General features: G+C 40.5%; 1 protein-coding gene across 1 annotated transcript in view; it reads left to right on the top strand.

Moving 5' to 3' along the window:
* Positions 1-19,315, top strand: part of stat5a (signal transducer and activator of transcription 5a) — a 99,052-nt gene that overhangs the window by 67,726 nt on the left and 12,011 nt on the right. The window contains 3 exon segments of the mRNA XM_080300665.1: positions 3,975-6,461; positions 11,702-11,905; positions 15,980-16,055. Of these exon segments, the coding sequence (XP_080156791.1) occupies positions 3,975-6,461; positions 11,702-11,905; positions 15,980-16,055 (2,767 nt within the window).

Below are 19,315 nucleotides of genomic sequence, written 5' to 3'. Positions count from 1 at the left end.
AGTTTTACGTCTAATGGATGATGATCTGATTAGTCGACTAATCGCAAAAATAATCGGTGACTAGTCGACTATCAAAATAATCGTTTGTGGCAGCCCTAGTGGTAGCAGTCAAGTGGTTCATGCCATCACACAAACAACTGGAGGAAGAGGACTTTTTAATTTTGCTTGAGCACACACACAAACACTCCAGTCTGTGGAGATAAAGGAGGAATTAATCTCTCTGATGATGTTGCTTTCCAGCTTCCACATCACAGTGGAAGAGTACAGAAAAGCAAAGGACTGTATAAATTTTATAGATTATATGCCATTACAAATATAAAGATTTAAAAGCTATGCAAAGACAGGAAGTCTATTAATATATTGCATCTATTGTACACAGCAGTACAGTCAAGGGTTATTGTTTTGATGTGAAGTATTCAATAGGGGACTGGAGTGTACAGGCAACCTGGGAGCCACGACTGTTGTTGCCTGGGAGAGCAGAGAGTTTTTTCCATTAATTGCCTCCCTGGAGTTATGTTCTGCAGTCACACTGCTTATGGTGCCCAGTGTCATAGTGTGAAAACAATGATAGGAGAAGGGAGAGAGCGTGACACACCACTGTCTTTCAGGGGGTGTGGAAACACTCATCTCACCCTTCCACCAGGAAGTATTTGACCAATACTCAAGTTGCTGGTGTTCCCACTGAGGTGTTGTAGACATGTGACTACTAACCATGTGGCATTAACTTGACACTTGTGACTGTGACAAAGCAATGTCAAGGTAATAGTGCTAAAGTCACTCAGGCCTAGAGATCAATCCGTGACCATTTGTTAACCAATGATCATGAGAGAAACATGGGTATTCCCCAAGCGGTTGCAAGTAGTTGCTGGATGGTTGGTTGGTGGAAATCACTGGGAAAATGACTGCTAAAGGCTGAGTCACACAGCCCTACAGACTGATCAGTAAACTCCTGGCAACCATCTGTTGCTAGGGAAAAATTCATATTCGCCACCTGGTTAGCAAAAACATACTTGTGATAACTGCTTTGATCGTTTATGTGGTTGTAATTTGAATGGAGGTGGTGGATTTGTCTGCAAACAGCAGCCAGCTACTCTCTGAGGTCTAGTAAAATTATGAAAAGTGCAACACAAACTGGGACTGTAGACCATTTACCTTCAAAGTAAAAGCTGTGCCATTTTGCAACATGTTGGCTACAGCACTTGTTTCCATTGCTCTTTTTTAGGTTTTACTATTGCTTGGCTAGTAGTTGCAGACAAACATGAAAAACTACAGGCAACTGTGGCAATCTGTTAGCAACTAGCAACCAAATCAATTACTAGGAAGTTTCTGGTAAAGTAACTTGTTTGCAACCAGTTTCACCCATCCTAGCAACTGCTGGTTGTGTCACATGCAACAGGACAGACTACTTTCAAGCAATAGGCACATGATGTCACGTTAGAAACCTCAATAGAAAGGGGAATGTGGGAGCTGTGGAAGATTACCAAAATACCCCAACATCACCACCGCAGCAACAACAGGCAGTCAAGCATACACACATAAACACACACATACATAAAGAAACACAGGGCCAAAGGGGATCTGACAAAATATGTGAATCAGAAATAAAAGAGCACAAGAAACAGTGAAAGAAGGTTTAAACTATTGTAAACAGGCAGTTCAAATCATTAAATTAACAAAATTATTTTCCATGAACTTTGTTATTCATGCATGTACTATTATATTATCATTTCCAACTAGTGTGTAATCATTTACTACCACACTACTAATCCTATGAAAAGCAGAATTGTTTTCAGTTGTGTTTTGCTGCTTAGCTTTGATTGAGAGGCAAAGAGAAACAGCATGCTGTCTTGTCTGGTTGTCCAGCTAATTGTAACAGCATGTTAATGAGACACTAGATTACCCTTATAGCCTTTGACCCTCTGTGGCTACATCACTTCCCTGAAGAAGGCCTGGAAATAATCAGACCTGAACAGATCTTCCCTCGTAGAACCACTTGCTCAGTCTGCTTTCAGTCATATTCCCAATACCCCAGTTAATGTTCATGTCCATCTGGCTGATTTTGCAAATAGCTCATGAAGAGCAAACCAGAGGAGAGACCAACTGTCTTTCAGTCTGTTTTTTTAAAAATAGACTAGAGTGGTAGCTGTAATTTTCTGTCACATGAGGTGAAAGGACCGTGCTCGTCAAAATAAAGTGCATGGCATTTGGGTTGAAATGTGAGCTCTTGATTATGGCCTCCAGATTTATCTCCCACTTCTCCTATGATGGATGGGGCTGAATGATCTACTGGAGGAAATGAACACAAGACAAATAAGGATCTAAGGACAGAATCAACTCTTTGGCCCGTTTATCTCCTATGTGAAGTGGTTGATGAGCTCATATTACTCTGTAAAAGAATTTGGAGCTACGAACTGACCAAACAGCACTGTCTTACCCTTACAGTCTTGGCACGGGTCCATGCATTTCCATGTGCCTGTGGCTCTTGGCACTAGCTCTCACAGAAATTGCATGCAAGTGTATCTCAAGGGGAATAACACAAATACTAGCTTTATTTTAACACATTGCAAGCAACCTTTTTGACCTGGGTGGACCAGGCATGATTGGGCTAAAGCACACCATCTGGTAAGATCAGTAATCACTGACTAAACTTATCCAGGAGGTATTCTCAGAAGCACTGAAGAATTAAAGATTTTGACATTATGATATTGAGTGCTTATGTGTAGGACAATGAGATAGAGGTCATAAAACAAGGGCACAAGTGGAGTAATGATCATGTCATTTCTTCAGCTCTGCCTAAAATGGTGCTCATTAATCGTGATGAGTTGCTATGCATCATCTGCTTCTGGCTGTCAGGTGGAAGATGGATAATCCGGAGGTGTTTCACTGTGGCTAAAGTTGGACCATGCTTTGGGGAGATTTATCAGGCCTGTACAGGCAGTCACTGTCTTAGGTGTTAAGGGGATGCCCTGAGGGTGACTGCCCTTTCTGGCTTTCCAAAAAACAAAACAAAAAAAGATGAAGATACAAGAGACAAGGTCAAATTAAGTGGCTTTGGTTACATTTATCTTGTATTGGAGGTTAAACAAACCATAGCTACCGATATGGCTCTGTAGTAATGGAAATGCCCTTTTGAAAGAGTCTCAAAGGTGTTGTGCTTAGAGTCTTAAATAGCAGTAATTTGTGGCTTGGTTTAGGTTTTTAATGTACTGTTCTTTGTGCTATGCATTATTCAGCAAGCCTATTTTCCAAGTTTTAAACCAGGCCATGTGCATTCAGGCTATCTAGCTAACCACAGCTCTGTGTGGAAATAGGACAGTGCTGTGTACTCTCACCAGTTAGACTAACAGACCTAAAAGCTGAAAACGTTCCAGCATGTCATTGCAGGTGGTGTTTGCCAGTTGCATTTTACAAGTTTTATTTTAAAACTTACAAAAATTTAGCCCAGGGCTGTGTAGAGCGATGTCTCCTTTTCAAATTATTCAAATTATTAGGTTTCACTGCAGTTTGTCATTCTCTCAGATTCTATATTGTACAAAAAAGATTGAAAACAGATTAATTTCTGGGGCTTTCCTATGAGAGAAATCATACCATCGTATCATCCAACACTGCGTCTCATCTCTTAAAATGTTTATAAGAAATAGTCATTACTAAATCAGAATCAATATGTGATTTAAAGTTATTAATGTGTGATTGATAATTAGTAATAACTTATTAAAATTTAATAGTTTGTCATATTTAAATTATTAGCAGATGGGAGTGGTGCATCGTTGTCTATCTTTACCTTTTAGCAGCTATAGTATGGGATTTTCCTTCATTTAATTCAGTGTGGATTTACATATCCACATATAGATATATTTAACTATAGACATAATGCTATCTTTTTGTTTCCTTTCTGCTTTTGAAATCACATATAATGTCTAACATGAAACTCATTTTCTCTCATCCAACTCTTCCCTACCCCATTTTGTTCCCAGGATGGTTCCAAACAGAGGCAGGTGAGGAAGAAAACGGTATCCTTCAGCTCAATGCCGAGCGACCGCAAGATCAACAGCACAGCTGCTTGTATGGCCTTCATGATGGAGGGTTGTGAAATGAAGAAGGTGCGCTCCAACTCGCGTATGTACAACCGCTACTTCCTGCTGGATCCGGACATGCACTGGTTGCGTTGGGAGCCATCCAAGAAAGATTCGGAGAAGGCTAAACTGGAAATCAAGAGCATTAAGGAGGTCCGTTTGGGGAAAAAAACTCCTGTTCTCCGCAGCAATGGTCTCTCTGATCAGTTTCCTGATGAATGCGCTTTCTCTATCATCTACGGGGATAACTACGAGTCCTTAGACTTAGTGGCTAGCACAGCAGATGTTGTCAGCACCTGGGTGATGGGCCTGAGGTATCTGGTGTCTTATGGCCGCCACACTGTGGATATGGTGGAACAGAGTCAGCCAAGTCTACGAACATCTTGGATTGGATCAGTGTTTGAGCTAGCAGATGTGGAAAAGGAAGGACACATAGACCTATTCAGAGCCACCCAGATAATTAAGGGGCTCAACCCTGGAATGAAAGAGTCTAGGATACAACTGAAATTCAAAGAACTCCAGAAAGCTAAAGACCAGTACGGAGAGGCAATTAACTTGGACACTTTTGTTGAGGCCTACTGTGAGCTATGCACACGGCCAGAGATTTTCTTTCTGCTGGTGCAGTTCTCCAGTAACAAGGAATATCTTGACAGCAAAGATCTGATGCTTTTTGTAGAGGTAGAGCAGGGTGTGGAAGGAGTAACAGAGGACATGTGCAGGGATATTGTTCAGAAATTTGAGCCATCTGCTGAAGGCAGGGAGAGAGGCTACCTCTCCATTGACGGTTTTACACACTACCTCCTGTCCTCAGAATGCCACATTTTTGACCCCCAGCACAAACGTGTATGCCAGGATATGACTCAGCCTCTTTCCCATTACTACATCAACTCCTCGCATAATGCTTCCCTTCTGGAGGACCATTTCTGGGGTTCGTCAGACATCAGCAGTTACATCCGAGCTCTGAGGATGGGGTGTCGCAGCATTGAAGTAGTTGTATGGGATGGCCCTGATAATGAACCAGTAGTGTATGTGGGAAGTTCGGTAGCCTCACAGCTAGCTTTCTCTAAAGTTCTGGACATTATCAACCAATATGCTTTCGAGAGCTCTGAGTACCCCCTTATTCTCTGCTTAGTGACCCACTGTTGCATTCCCCAGCAGAGGGTCATGGCACAGCACACGAAGAAGATTCTCGGGGACAAGCTGTATATTGACTCACCCAACAAGGAGGAAAACTACCTACCCTCTCCTGAGAAACTCAAAGGTAAAATCCTCCTTAAAGGCAAGAAGCTGCCACCCAGCTGCAGTGATGCTGAAGGGGATGTGACAGATGAGGAGGAGGGTCTGGAAATGTCCCAAAGAGTGGGAAATGATGAGAAAGACCAGCTGAATGGCTTGGGCTGTAAGATATTCAGGCTGTGCAGAGAGCTGTCTGATCTTGTATCTCTCTGCAAGTCAGTCCAGTTCAGGGACTTTGAGTTCTCTAAGAGGGAGCAAAAATACTGGGAAATATGTTCCTTCAATGAGGTAGATGCAAACAAGTTTGCTAATGAGTTTCCAGAAGAATTTGTCTGCTATAACAAGCGCTTCCTCTCCAGGGTATATCCCACTCCCATGAGGATTGATGCCAGCAACATGAACCCCCAGGATTTCTGGAAATGTGGCTGCCAGATTGTGGCCATGAACTATCAGACTCCAGGTCTGATGATGGATCTCAACCTAGGGTGGTTCAGGCAGAATGGCAACTGTGGGTATGTTTTACGGCCAGCCATTATGAGGGCGGAGGTGTCCTACTTTAGTGCCAATGCTCGGGACTCCCTTCCAGGAGTGTCTGCACAGCTTCTTCACATCAAAGTCATCAGTGGGCAGAATCTTCCCAAGCCTCGTGGTTCTGCTGCTAAAGGGGATGTGGTGGAGCCCTACATATATGTGGAGATCCATGGCATACCAGCTGACTGTGCTGAGCAAAGAACCAAGACTGTGTCTCAGAATGGTGACAACCCTATTTTTGATGAGAGTTTTGAATTCCAGATTAATTTACCTGAACTTGCAGTACTGCGTTTTGTGGTTCTAGACGATGATTACATCGGAGATGAGTTCATTGGCCAGTACACCATCCCATTTGAGTGCCTACAGCCAGGCTATAGGCATGTCCCTCTACAGTCTCTTACAGGAGAGTTCTTACCCAACACGACCCTGTTCGTTCACGTGGCCATCACCAACAGACGTGGTGGAGGAAAGGGTCATAAGAGGGGTATATATGTCAGGAAGAGTAGGAAGGCCCGGGAGTACACCACCACCAAGACCACAGGAATCAAAGTAGTGGATGAGCTCTTCAGAGCTTCCACCCAGCCTCTCAGGGAGGCCACAGACCTCAGAGAAAATGTGCAGGTAAGGAACTAAATACTAAGAAAATATTAAGTTACAGTTCGAAAACTGGCTTCTCAGTCTATAGATGGCTGGGGTGGAGTTTGTGGATGTGCTCTGCATCTTCCCCCATCACTTCCTTTTGATTTAAAAGAAAAGTACAAGGAAAAAACTGCCATAAGTGATTCCACAGTACAGATCAGTAGAACATCAAATTCAGATATGATTTTCTGTGGTAATATGGTATTTAAACTGGCTTATATAATGCAATATTTTCAGCACACATAGGTTAACCTCCTAGGACCTGGCGCCCACATATGTGGATATCACATTTTGGGTTATTTAGACCAAAATACTCAATTTTGCTCTACAAGGGCCTGATATCCACTTACGAGGACATTATACTGCTACTTTTCTATCGAAATTTTAAACGAATATCCTCATATGTGGCTCTTATTTTTCATAAAAAATTTTTTTAAAAAGGTTAAAAAAATATCTGGTAATTCTTTGTTTTGACATTCATCGGGCCCCAATATGCCCAAATATCAAAGAGAAATTAAAAATGCATGCTGTGGAAGAGTTCGGGTCTTAGGAGGTTAAAGACCGCATTAGAGTAGTTTATTTTTTAAGTTTACCAGTTTTTTTCTAAACATTTTACCCTGATTTTGAGGTTATAAAACACGCTGATAATATTTACTAACCCTTTTTAGCCATTTAATTAATAATTTGTATAATATCAAGGCTTTCAAAATAAATTTACATAATATTTTATTGCATCCGTAGCAATAAAATCCATTGTAAATGTTTTGCATTGTACTTAGTTCACTTGCTATCGTGGATAGAGGCTTGTCACTAATTGTGCTCTATTAATGTAATAAAAGAAAGGGGCAATAAAGCGACATTGGTGTACAATTCTAAAGTTTATGAATAGTGTAATCATTAATGAGGGACAATTACTGCCCCAGGATGACGAGTGGGTTGCTAGGCACTTAGTGCAGTATTTTAATGCTCCTCTCAGCTCAAATGAAGATTTGTAAGCACTGTGTATATTTGTCTGACAAGCACCAGCACGGGCCTTTCAGTGTCTTTGTTGGTGGTCATTAATATATGGTGTGTGGCAACTGCAGAGTGGTATAAATGCTTGTGCCATTTGTGCTGCCTACAAATTATAACTCAACTAGAGCTGGCTAGAGGGTTTTTTTTTGTTGTTGTTGTGTGTGTGTGTTCTTAAGTTGCTAGTTTACGTCGGCAGCCTCTTGTTTTGTCGTGTTTGAAGGAGGTCATTTTTGTACACTGCTGAAACAGCTCCAACAGCAGTGTTCCATCTTCCACTAAATAGTAGATTTCTAAGTGAAAGAAAAGACTAAAATTAATAAATATGTGCCTTTTTGTTCTTCTTACTTGCCTATTGATCATATGTGTAAAGGAGCCCATCACTGGAGAGAAATGGGAGATTTAATCTTTTCCTCAAAGTCTAGTTTTAAACATTACTGTAAATCACTTTACACACTTGTGCACATGGAACAAAGTAGTGATATTTTCTTTGTTAACAGAATAAGTTTCTGGACTTTTTTCAAGGATAGGCAGAGCTCATCCTCACTAACATCTGATGGAAACTCAGTCATTTTGTTCTATAAGCCAGCTTGAAATATGACAGAAGCGGCTCAGTTCAGAGAAGAGCCTCCAGGCATACTCTTAGTAGGCTTTTAAGGGGTAAAAAGTTAGTTCTTCAATACACTTGCTGTATAACTGGTGAATTTTTATAGTGGCAAACTTGACTGGATCAAATATGTAATGATGATGAGTTTTTTTATAAGTAGAAATTAAATTTGAGGTGCATGCAGCACATCGCTTTCACGTATCATGATCATGAGGTCTGTTTGTCTTCAGATAGCAGCAACCTCAGTCTAATGGTAAAGCAAACAAAAGACAGACTGAACTAAATTAGCAGAGATGTAATGATGATTAGAGATCCCGTGGCATGCAGTCATGCATTTTTTTGTTGTGGAAATGGGCATGTTCTGAAAAAGGGCTTCATTATACCTATCAGCATGGGAGAAAATACGTTTGTGTTCTAGGGTGAAACCGATCCTGTGATGCAGAAGAGGAATAATAGGAACGTACGGTATTTTCTTTGTTCAAATTTTTTTTGTGTAGTTAAACCTATTAATACAAGCAGTTAGTCAGCACCACTGACTGAAATAAACGAATAAATAAAAAAATCCCCAGCTTGACAAAACATTTTGACATGTGGCATAATCACATGTTTTTCTTTTTGGCATGAACTAAAACCTTGAGTTTGTCATAAGGTCCTCTTAATCTTTACTTTGATGTCTGTCAGCAGAAATTATTAATAAGTCATGAAATATGGCCCAATCTGTCTTATAAATCTCTGACAACCTAATAAATATTCTTACTTTTGTAAGAGTCAAATAAAATTACTAATGCAGATTAAGTATTTCGTTGCAGGCGTGCCATGTGTCACAGTTAAGACCCTACAGACTTTGTTCTGTAGCTATGATTCATCTCTCATAACAAATGGCTTTAGAATTTTAATTTATAAGGCTTCATGAAAAATGCTTGGTGGTTGAAAGTGAACGTGTGTTCAGCTGATGCGATCGTGTTGGCGCCTCTTATTAAACCACATTTTCCTCTGGTTTGAAATGTAAATACGCCTTTTTGAAACGAAGAGATAAAAGTTGATGAAATAGATGAAAGAGGTAAAGTTATGAGGGAGGCTTTAAAGAGAACAAATAAAGGTGTTTTTAGAATGAGGCATATTGCCTTTTAAATGTAAAATAATGGACATATGGGAAGGGCTTGTACAGACCAGCTGCAGAGAGAGCGGTTCTGTGGATCTGGAGACAGCTGAATGAAAGGATCTGTGGCCAAATACCCACAAGGCGACAACTAGACACTCTTTAAAAAAACATATCTGTTGTACTCAGTGTGCACACACGCTTATTTTTTTAATATATTAAGCAAAATGAATTATTTGATTGCTTTCATTCTTTCAAATAAAAAGCATTATTTCACCTCACTTAGCTCTTCTAAGACTCCTTCATCCTTAAGCTGCAAAGCTTCCAGGTGTTCTGCTTTGAATAACAAAGGAACAAGAAGTACATTTGAATATTAAAAAGACTAAGGGAATCCATGAACATTGACCAGTGAGCTATTATAATAAGTTTGCATTTTTAATATGTGGATCCATCTACGCAGCAGATTAATTACTTCTGCGGGAGACTTGAATAAAGTCCTTTTCTGAGTGCTGCTGCCCGTGAATGTTACAAAGTGTTGATGGATGAGAACTGCTGCCAGCCTGGATTTTCTTTTTATTTGCTGAAAATCATGTGGGCCACCATTGGCGCGTTCACCATCACTTAGTGCTGCGGGCAAGAGAGAAGAGAGAGATTCGGAGATAGAAGCAGAAAGAGAGACAGAAAAGGGCAAACTGAAACAAAAGCAAGGTCCTAACTGGACACAGAGCTCCCATTTGGGAAATGCTGGAAGAGGAACAAAGTGGGGAAGGGAGTAATTAAAAACACAAGCCTCTCATTGGGTTTTGTAACACCATGGCTTGGAAAGACTGCGGCTTTTATTGCTCAACAATTATCAAAAAACATTTACTCGTGTCGTCCCAAGCACACATGCGAGGAATTATACAAAACATAATGAATGTTAATAACTTTAGCTCAGACCACACTGAGTCATAAACACATGCAGCCACACATGCTGATCGTTCAGGCACACGCATAATCACACAGTGGTTTTTAATCCAGAGCCCCAGAGCTGTCCCACTTCCACCATTGTGTTTCTCTGTAGCTGTGCTCAGCGGTCCAAGGGGTGTTAACCGTGTATGGTGCTCAGCATACAGATCCTGTGTCCCCTGACCACCCTCTTTGTCTACTGTAAAGTTGGGCCTCCCAGTGACAGCATGTCCTCTAACGTATGGGGATTTTTCTGCAGGCCTAGCCCAGGGAGACAGCTGGTTTCCCAAGCAGCAGCCTCCACTGTGTGGACGAATTTCCAAACACTAAACTGTTTTCTTGCTATCTCATACTCTCTCTTTCGTCACTAAATTTTAACACCCTCTCATACCTTTTTGTTTTCTCAGTGTTTCTCATTAACTGCCTCTCCTTTTTTTTGCTTTTTCAGTTACTCATGCTTCAAACATGACTGTTTGTTCACACTCCTTCCCTTTCTCCATCCTTTTCTCTTCTCTCACCTCACTCGTTCTCAAGGATAAAGTCTGCTTGCTTAAATTCCCACGCTAGCAAAAGAAGAAATTAGAGTATGTGCTTACTAAATGTTTATGTTAGGTGGTTTCTTTTTGAGGAATTAGTAAGCAGATTCAGTATTAGGTTGCAAATAAATTCCATGACTATAAACACATTTCAGTTTTATTTAAAGTGCTATTGACAGCTGTGCAGAATTCTGTATTTTGTTTTAGTTAACTGCACAAGCAAGTACCTGTAAGACACTAAAAAAGGCAAAATTACCCAAGGTTTTTAAAGATTTGGCTGAAACAATCCTTGTCGACGATGGCATTGCACTTACTACAGTGACACATACTGATCAATGGAAGTACTTTAAGATTCAGTATCATGCTCAAGGCCTCTTGAATCTGTGACAAGAGGGCGACTGAGGTTTGGATCACGCTCAGTCGTCAGTGATAGGCATGCAAACATGATTTGCTGAGATAGAGATTTTAGATGATTTATTTTTGAGCAGACTGATATTATAGGAAGTGGGAATAATTTTAGGGTCATCGTGGTCATCAAGAAAAACACTGTGCTGAAGTATGTTGTTTCTGATCAGGCGGGAAACTCATAAGTCTATTTAACTCTATTAAATCTCTTTACTTAAACTGATCTGTAAAATGTAGTTGTATTCTATTAGGACAACTATGATTTCATCAGTCACCAAGTGCAATATATCAACAGGAATCTTCCTTTGCTGGATACATTGGCAGTTGAGATAAACATTGTAGCAGCTATTCTGAGACCAATGACATACAAGGGCACAGAATGCTGTTTATAGAATATTTATGTTTATTGATTTATTTGCATTTTAACATTAACGTCTCCTTTTAATTAATGGAGGATCTTGAAATTAATGAACCAGGAACTGGTTAAGTATAAGCACTATCACTTATATATTAAACAATGCCCACACAAATGTGTCACACAGTCTTTTTTATGTCCACCATTTGAACCTGTTTATAGCCAGATTCCTATTTTCTTATGTGGGTGCTTTCTTCCCAGAATGCAATGGTGTCCTTCAAGGAGCTCTGTGGTCTGACCCCTGCAGCCAACATGAAGCAGTGTATCCTGACGGTGTCTACATGGCTGATGAACAGCGAGAGATCGCTGAGGGTAACTGTGGACCTGAGCGAGACCTATCCCACCATGGAAGCTCAGGGTGTTGTGCCTGAGCTGCTGCGCAAAGTACTGAACGCCTATGACATGGTAAAAAAACAACAAACAAAAAAAACCCAGCACACACAGAAAAGAGTGAATGCCACCACCTTTGACACTGTCAGGCAAACAAATGCGTTAATAATACAGATGTGCGTAAATGTTATGTGAATGGTTCTGAATTTTGCACTGGAAGTACTTTTGTGTTTTCCTTTTAATTTCAGTTATTAAAATTCAGTTCACACAAACATTCAGACACTTGATTACATTTCGCGCTGCGTGTGTGAGGACAGACAGTAACACCTGTCCTTTATCGTGCAGCATCCAAGTAAATATCGATTTGGGGAAACGATGAGATCTCAAAGCATAAAGCCTTCAAGTGTAACAACAAAGTCTGTGCTGGGATGATGTGATTTGCATTTCTTGTCCCGTGCAGATTTTCATACATGCTCTGCTTACAAAGGTAAACTAGAAAAAAAGGCAAAGCAGAGAGTAAACTTGTTCCCTGCCTTATTGCCTGATTGCTTAACATTTCAGGTGTTAACACAGCTGGTTGAGTTTTACATGGCTTCTAAACATTGCTCAAACCAGCTCAATGACCAGCCAGATTATATATCTTCAGTTACTCATTGTATTATTTCACACGTCCTTCTCTGTCTTGCCTCCTCTCTTGCAAGAAAACCATATTTTTCACCCACTCGACATTGGCTGTGCTCAGAAAGGGGGTTGGAGGACGCTGCCTGTAATTAGTCATCACCCGCTGTTTGTCCTGCCCTCCTCTCTTGTGAGACTTAGTGGGAGCTGATGAAGTGAACGAGTAGTGAGGAAAAGGTTGTAGCATGCATACTGCTCAGGTCAACAGCGCTCCTGCTGTTGACACCTACAGATGCACGCACACATCAGTAGGAGCACAGGGCACAGCTCCACGTACAGTACAGTCTGCTTTGGCTTCACAGCAGAAGGCTTGGTCCTATCAAACCAACTCTCCAGTCTACTTACAAAAAGGTTTTTGGGGAAGAAGCCAAAAAACAAGTCCCAACTCTCATGTTTCTGTTTTAGAAAAAAAATGGCAAAATCATACACGTGCAAGTGTCTGTTTGATGTTCATTATTCTCTCTCTTTCTCTCTCTCGTGACAAATCCCGTCACCTCCCCCGATTTATTTCCCAGTGTTTTTTCTAGCACTAGTAATTGTTCTGTTAATTGTGTTATGTTAGAGGTTTGCGGTTCTACAGCTGATACCCAAGGTCTAAGGAACTAATAAAATGTTGGATGCTCAGTAACCTATAGTCCTGTCCCGAAGCCGGGGCCTTGACAGCTGTGTTTGCTTCTCTGAGATTGGTTTGTTGCCACACTCCCCGCTGAAGAACAGAGGACTTAATGTGTGTGTGTGTGTGTGTGTGTGTGTGTGTGTGTGTGTGTGTGTGTGTGTGTGTGTGTGTGTGTGTGTGTGTGTGTGTGTGTGTGTGTGCGTGTTGTTTATAAATGCTTGCAACTTCAAGAGAGCATGGCTGCCAACACAAGACCGTTTACTGTATAATTTCAGATTGTAGTTCATGTCCCGAGTCACCCACAATTGGGACTTTGTCAGTGTGAGCTACTTACAAGACCAGAATGTAATGCAGCTTAGAGATATGCTGCATATTTTTTTCACTTTTGTAAATGGCCATGAAATTAACAGTACTAACTCCAGTCTGTGGGGTTTAGTGAAGATTTTTCATTTAGAAATATAGATTGATGACATATTATACATGAACATTTTTCTATTTCTATTGTCATCTTAACCCATACCCATTATGACATTTTTGTCCCAAATGGCTTCCCTTTTCATAATTTCTGCATTTAAACTACTTTTCTTGAAAAGATCAAAACAAGAAGAGGCATGTGCATGACACACACACACACACACACTTTAAGAGTCCACTTCCTGTCTCCCACATGAGTGTGAAACTTCATTAGCCTCCTCCTCTGTGCTGTAGCGATAGTCCAGCTGCTCCTCATCAGCACTGTGGTATGATGTCTACGGCTGAGAGTATAACTTTTCCATTAATAATACTGATACTAACAGAGAGACCTGTCTAAAGCATGTTTTGTTAGATAATTAGGAAATAATGTCTGTTTTAAGACTCATTAACTGCTGACATACCAAACACGTTGCTTGCAAGTACATTCGTCTCGTGAATTTTACCCAACTTATTTATATAATTGCATAAAAGACAAAAGAAATCTCAGCCGTGTTGTTTATATGCCCAATTAATTCGAAAGAATTTTCTGATTATGATCTGACCAGAATTAATCTAATCAGACATTTACATGGCAGCTTTGTTGCCTTAATTGGGTTAGGCTGAATTGTTATTGTCTCTGTAAACGTAGCAATTAAGAGCTCATTCCAAATACTTCAAACTGAGCCCTGACTGAGGGGATCAAATCTGTTATAAATGAACAAAAACAATGTGGCAGGAAAGACAACTCTAATTTTTTTTTGAAGTGTTTACCTCTTAGCATTTTTATTTGTTCTCATCTTTATATTCATTGATTGACCACAACATTAAAACCACTAACCTGCCAAAATAGCTCTGGCATAAGCTACCTCAGGGGATGACAGGCACTGTAATGTTGGCAGTCCATCCTGTTGCTTAGAGCCCTGTATTACGAAGCATACCCAGACTATCTGGATTCACTTACCCTAATACTGGCAATTGGGATAAGCAGTCACTCAAAGCTGGTTATCAACTCGTTAAGTTAACCCAAGATTTCCCCCCTGCTCATTCACATGAAAAGAGCAGTGTTGGCAGCATCTGATCAATCACAGACATGAAGGAGTATATCAGAAGTAGAGCAGCTGATTTTACAAAGGAAGATAAAACTATACCACAGAAAAATATGCAGCTTTTAAACACATAATACAGTGCAGTGTGAGCGTGTGTGAGAGTAAAAACACTATAGAGTAAATATAATGTAGTGCTGAAAGTGTCTGCTTTGAAGACTGGAAAGAAAGCTGGCAAAAATGCTGACTTTGTAATTTAACAGACTTATCAGTATCATAGCTCTATCATTAAAAGCTTCCTGTCGTGTTCGACTCAAATCTTTACAACTTACAACTTTACAACTTAAAACACTCATAAATATTGTGTTTTACATCTGATTGCCTCAAGGCCTTAAGCCATCCTCCACACTATGCACTTGAACGTATGAAAGTGATGAGCACCTCTTTCATTGAATTTTGAGTGTTTTTTATCAACCCAGTTACATCTGTGGTGTACCCGATCAAAAGTGAGCGCCATAGGAAATGAATGGGAATCCACTCGGACCACCCCCACCCCCACCCCCACCCATTGGCCCTTGACCCCCTAAATGGCCCACTGAACTGAATTTGGTGGTGAAAAATGTTTGTTATGCTAATTTAAGAGCTGTTAAAACTGAACGGTCAATTTTGACTGGGAAGAATCCGATGGATTATAATCGTGTATTTCATTAAGTTATTGTTTAAAAGACAGTTTTGGTTTTTATTCTTTGTCAGATAACTCCATATGTCCAATGTGGACAAAGCCAGCAACACAGTGAATTACTTTAACTGAGGTGACTAGCAAACAGCTTGCTAGCTAGCCGACGCCTACCTGCTTCTTTCTGCTGTAAATTTTAATGTGTGTCTTATAAGGACTGATTCACTTTTAGAACCACCTTCAAGTGGCATTTCGAAGAACTGCAGTTTTTGGGGGTTCTTCCAGTGTGGTTTCATTTTTTCAGACCTGGAGGGTGTCGCTTGGGGTTGCGCTCCGTGGATTGGGCTTGTTCTGGCACATCCCTCTGATGCTCGATTGGATTCGGATCTGAAGAATGTCGAAGCTGAATGAATTCCTTGAGCTCTTTTTCATGTTCCTTGCACTGATCCAAGGAACATTGTCCTGTCTCGGAGGGGGGCGGGGGTGTCATGTTGTGTTGGAGATTGCCTTGTCGAGGGTGGTAATATCCACATGAATGCAAATAATCCAAGGTTTAGATGATCGAGTTTATTCACTCTGTCATTGCTTTTAATGGTGAGGTTGATTTCTTTTCTATACTGGGAGGCCCTGGTAGGGAATTAAGGTGTTCTACAAATTAACTCCATGTCTTCTTTTTATTGTAGCTGATCCAAACCAGCAAAACGCTGATCGAGTCAGCTGATGTGGTCTACTCCAAGCTCACACAAGCACAACGAGCAGGTATGTACCACTGTTTAGTCACTGTTGAAAAATGCTGACCGTTATGCCTTTTCATTAAATATCTAAACAAATTAAAAGAAAGAAGATATGAATGTGTAAATAAGGATTTAAAAAAAAAGAGGTTCAGATAAACGGGGTGTTAGCAGCAACATTCCATGACAAAATTTATATTTATAACTGGAAACTTGAGTCAAGTTGATATTTATCCTTCCCGTTGGCTGTTAAAAATGTGTGATATTGTCCTGTTCCTTCCTGCATTCAAAATCTTTCTTCTTAACTGCAATCTCTCTGCTACTGTGATGAAAATGACTCATAATTCAAGGACAAAATTTATGAGAAATGATTTAAATTACCTCTCTTACTGGCACATTTCATTAATTTGTTTAAGACAAATAAGATCCACAAGAAAACTGCCTGTGTTTATTTAAGGAGGGATGGATGTTTTCAGCTTCTCTGCTTTAATCCCAAATGAATCATGTGATTTACGAATGTGCATCCGCGCCCTTTTAAACACATTGTGTGTCATGTCCTCCTGCCCAGCAGAATGAGCATTGTGTGTCTACTCCTACAGCATCTGCATCAACATCAACAGCCGTGGCTGCTGTCAATAGAGCAGGCCATCATCAGTGAGTCAGCAGAGTAGTAATCATGTCAGTGGGCAGGTGAAAACAATCATCCAGCCACACAGACAAAGGGCTGCAGGAGAAAGAGGACAGAGAGCATAAACATCCTTTGAGAGGAGGAGAGAAATGAAAAGGTTTGACAAAGAGGGGGAGGGATGGAAATGGTGAGAAAGGACTGAATTAACAAAGCATTTTATCAGTGCAGTCTTTTAAAACGGCTGCTTGATGCAAGAGGTCCAGTGTTTTAGGAGAGAGGATAAAATTGGCCATAATAAGATCATTATGGGAGAAATGGCTTAAAATCAAGAAATCCTGTGGCTTGTCTTCTCGAGCCTCTTTTAAATTCAGCGCTAATTCTTCCTCATTTGCCTTGCTGCTTTGCTATGCAGCAGTGCCTCTGCTGAAGAGCTCCTCGAAAAAGAGCTCAGTTTGAATAGTGACATCTTCATTTTTCATGTTAAGACATTTTATGGCTACAGGAAACCGAAAGACATGATTGAAACTAATGAACATGAATAATAAACTAATGAACCTGCAGATTTGGCTCCGTTATAGACCTGGTGTGAACTTGAAAATGTGTATTTTATTTTACATTTTATGTGTGAAAACTGGGGTTGGCTAATTGGCTCATGTCAACCCAATATCTTGAGGCTGTTAAGTCCACTTTAAGCCTGCTTTACTCCCCGGTGTCACTCAGAGGCAGACATATGCTTAACACCCCTGACCACAGCAAGCCAAGCTGATATTTGTGCAGCGCAGTTACACAGTGAAGTAGGCTAAACCCTGGAGCTTCAATCATAGAGATGCCCTCCCGCTCCAAGGTTCCCCAGTGCAGAGCTAGAAGCATCTTCAAAGGCGATGACAGGAGAGTTAAGCAAAGCTTAAGCCTCACACACAGCCACGCCACAGCCTCAATCACATCAGTGTCTGCTAAAAATCAGAGGTTTCAGCTTTGTGTGCTGCTGCAGACACATGAAAATGTTTTAAACAGAACAGTAATAAATGAACCGTGTTCTGTTTTGTAGATTAAATGTATGCTTCTCTGACATAACTGAAATAACATTCAAAGGGGCTCATCAAAAGCCTTCCAATGCAAATGAAATGCAAATATTAAAGTTTTTCTAAATGTAAGTTAAAAGAAACATACAAGGACACCAAAGGTAGGAGCAGCAGCCTTGAGGGGCCTCAGCTGCATGCCAAACACAGCATTTTTCCTATTACTCACTCTAATTCCCTCTGCCCCAAGCACTCACACACAAGCCTTCGTCCAAACCATGCAGTTCTCAAATATACATCTCCTCCGTGTGTATGCGTATCCATACTTTCAGGCCTTGTAGCTTTGATGGCAGTAAATGAGGCAGAAAAATAAAAACACGTTGGCCAAAGAGCAATCGTTTTCAGTGACACAGTATAACATTACAGCAGGCAGCAAAACAAACACTTTCCCCAACAGAGTTTAGAAAATTTAACTTACTTGGCTTTTTATGGATAAAGTTACCTATTGCCTAAAATGAAAATTGGAAAATGGGAATTATAAGCTTTAAATCTAATCTTGTTGACTTAAGTGAATATAAAGGCAAGTTAGCCTTTATTAAGTCATTTCAGCTTAGAATAAACAGAGCAGAGTGAACCTAACACCAGTATTTGATACCATACTTGTTTAGTTTTTGCAGCTTCACTTGCTGCAATGCCATAATAATTGGCTTAATATTGTAAGGTTGCTCCCTGTGCAGCAACACATGTAATCACATTTGGTATAAAGAACAAAAATACACATTTGTATTTGTGTTAGAACATTCTTGAGGACACACTATGACACCACCAGCCTGAACTGTCAATACAACGCAGGATCTTTGCTTTCAAGTTGTTTGTGCCAGATTCTGACCCTACCATTGGAATGTCACGGCGGTATTAGAGACTCATCGGACCAGGCAACGTTTTTTTTCCAGTTTCCTGTTGTCCAGTTTTGATGAGCCTGTGTGACTTATAGCCTCAATTTCCTGTTCTTAGCTGACAAAAGTGGCACCTGATGTGGTTTTCTGCTGCTGTAGCCCATCTGTTGCCTTGCTATGAGCTCAAAGCAGTCTGGCTATTCTCCTCTGACCTCTAGCATCAGCAAGCATTATGGTCTAGAAAAGTTGGATACTGGATTCTTTTGGACCGTTCCTTGTAAAGCTCATGGATGGTTATGTGGAAAATCCTAGTAGATCCAGGTTTCTGAAATAACTAAAACTAGTCTGTCAGGCACCAACAACCCACTTTCAAAGTCACTTAACTCACCTGCGTAAACTTCAGCAAGCTGTTGTACAATGTCTGTCTGACTTAATGCATAGAGTTGTGTCATGTAATTGACTTATTGGATATTTGCATTAATGAGCAGTTGAACAGGCACTTCTAATAAAGGGGACACTGAGTGTATGTATATGTACAGATGCATAAGCAGTATTGGTGGTCCAGGTGGTTCCTTAAATTTAAAATCTGCTGTTGGCAGAACAGCAGATGCAAATCTTACTTCTCTTGTCTAACCCTCTACCAGCAGATGAACATGGAAACAAACCCCAACATTTTGCTTCATGCACAAAGGTCACCTGCTTAATCACATGCTAATTTGGACTTTTTATTTCTTTATACTACTAA

Source organism: Astatotilapia calliptera, chromosome 4 (assembly GCF_964374335.1).
Source record: "Astatotilapia calliptera chromosome 4, fAstCal68.1, whole genome shotgun sequence".
Lineage (NCBI taxonomy): Eukaryota > Metazoa > Chordata > Actinopteri > Cichliformes > Cichlidae > Astatotilapia > Astatotilapia calliptera.
The sequence above is the reverse complement of the archived record's forward strand: the minus strand, read 5'-3'. Positions and strand labels throughout refer to the sequence as shown.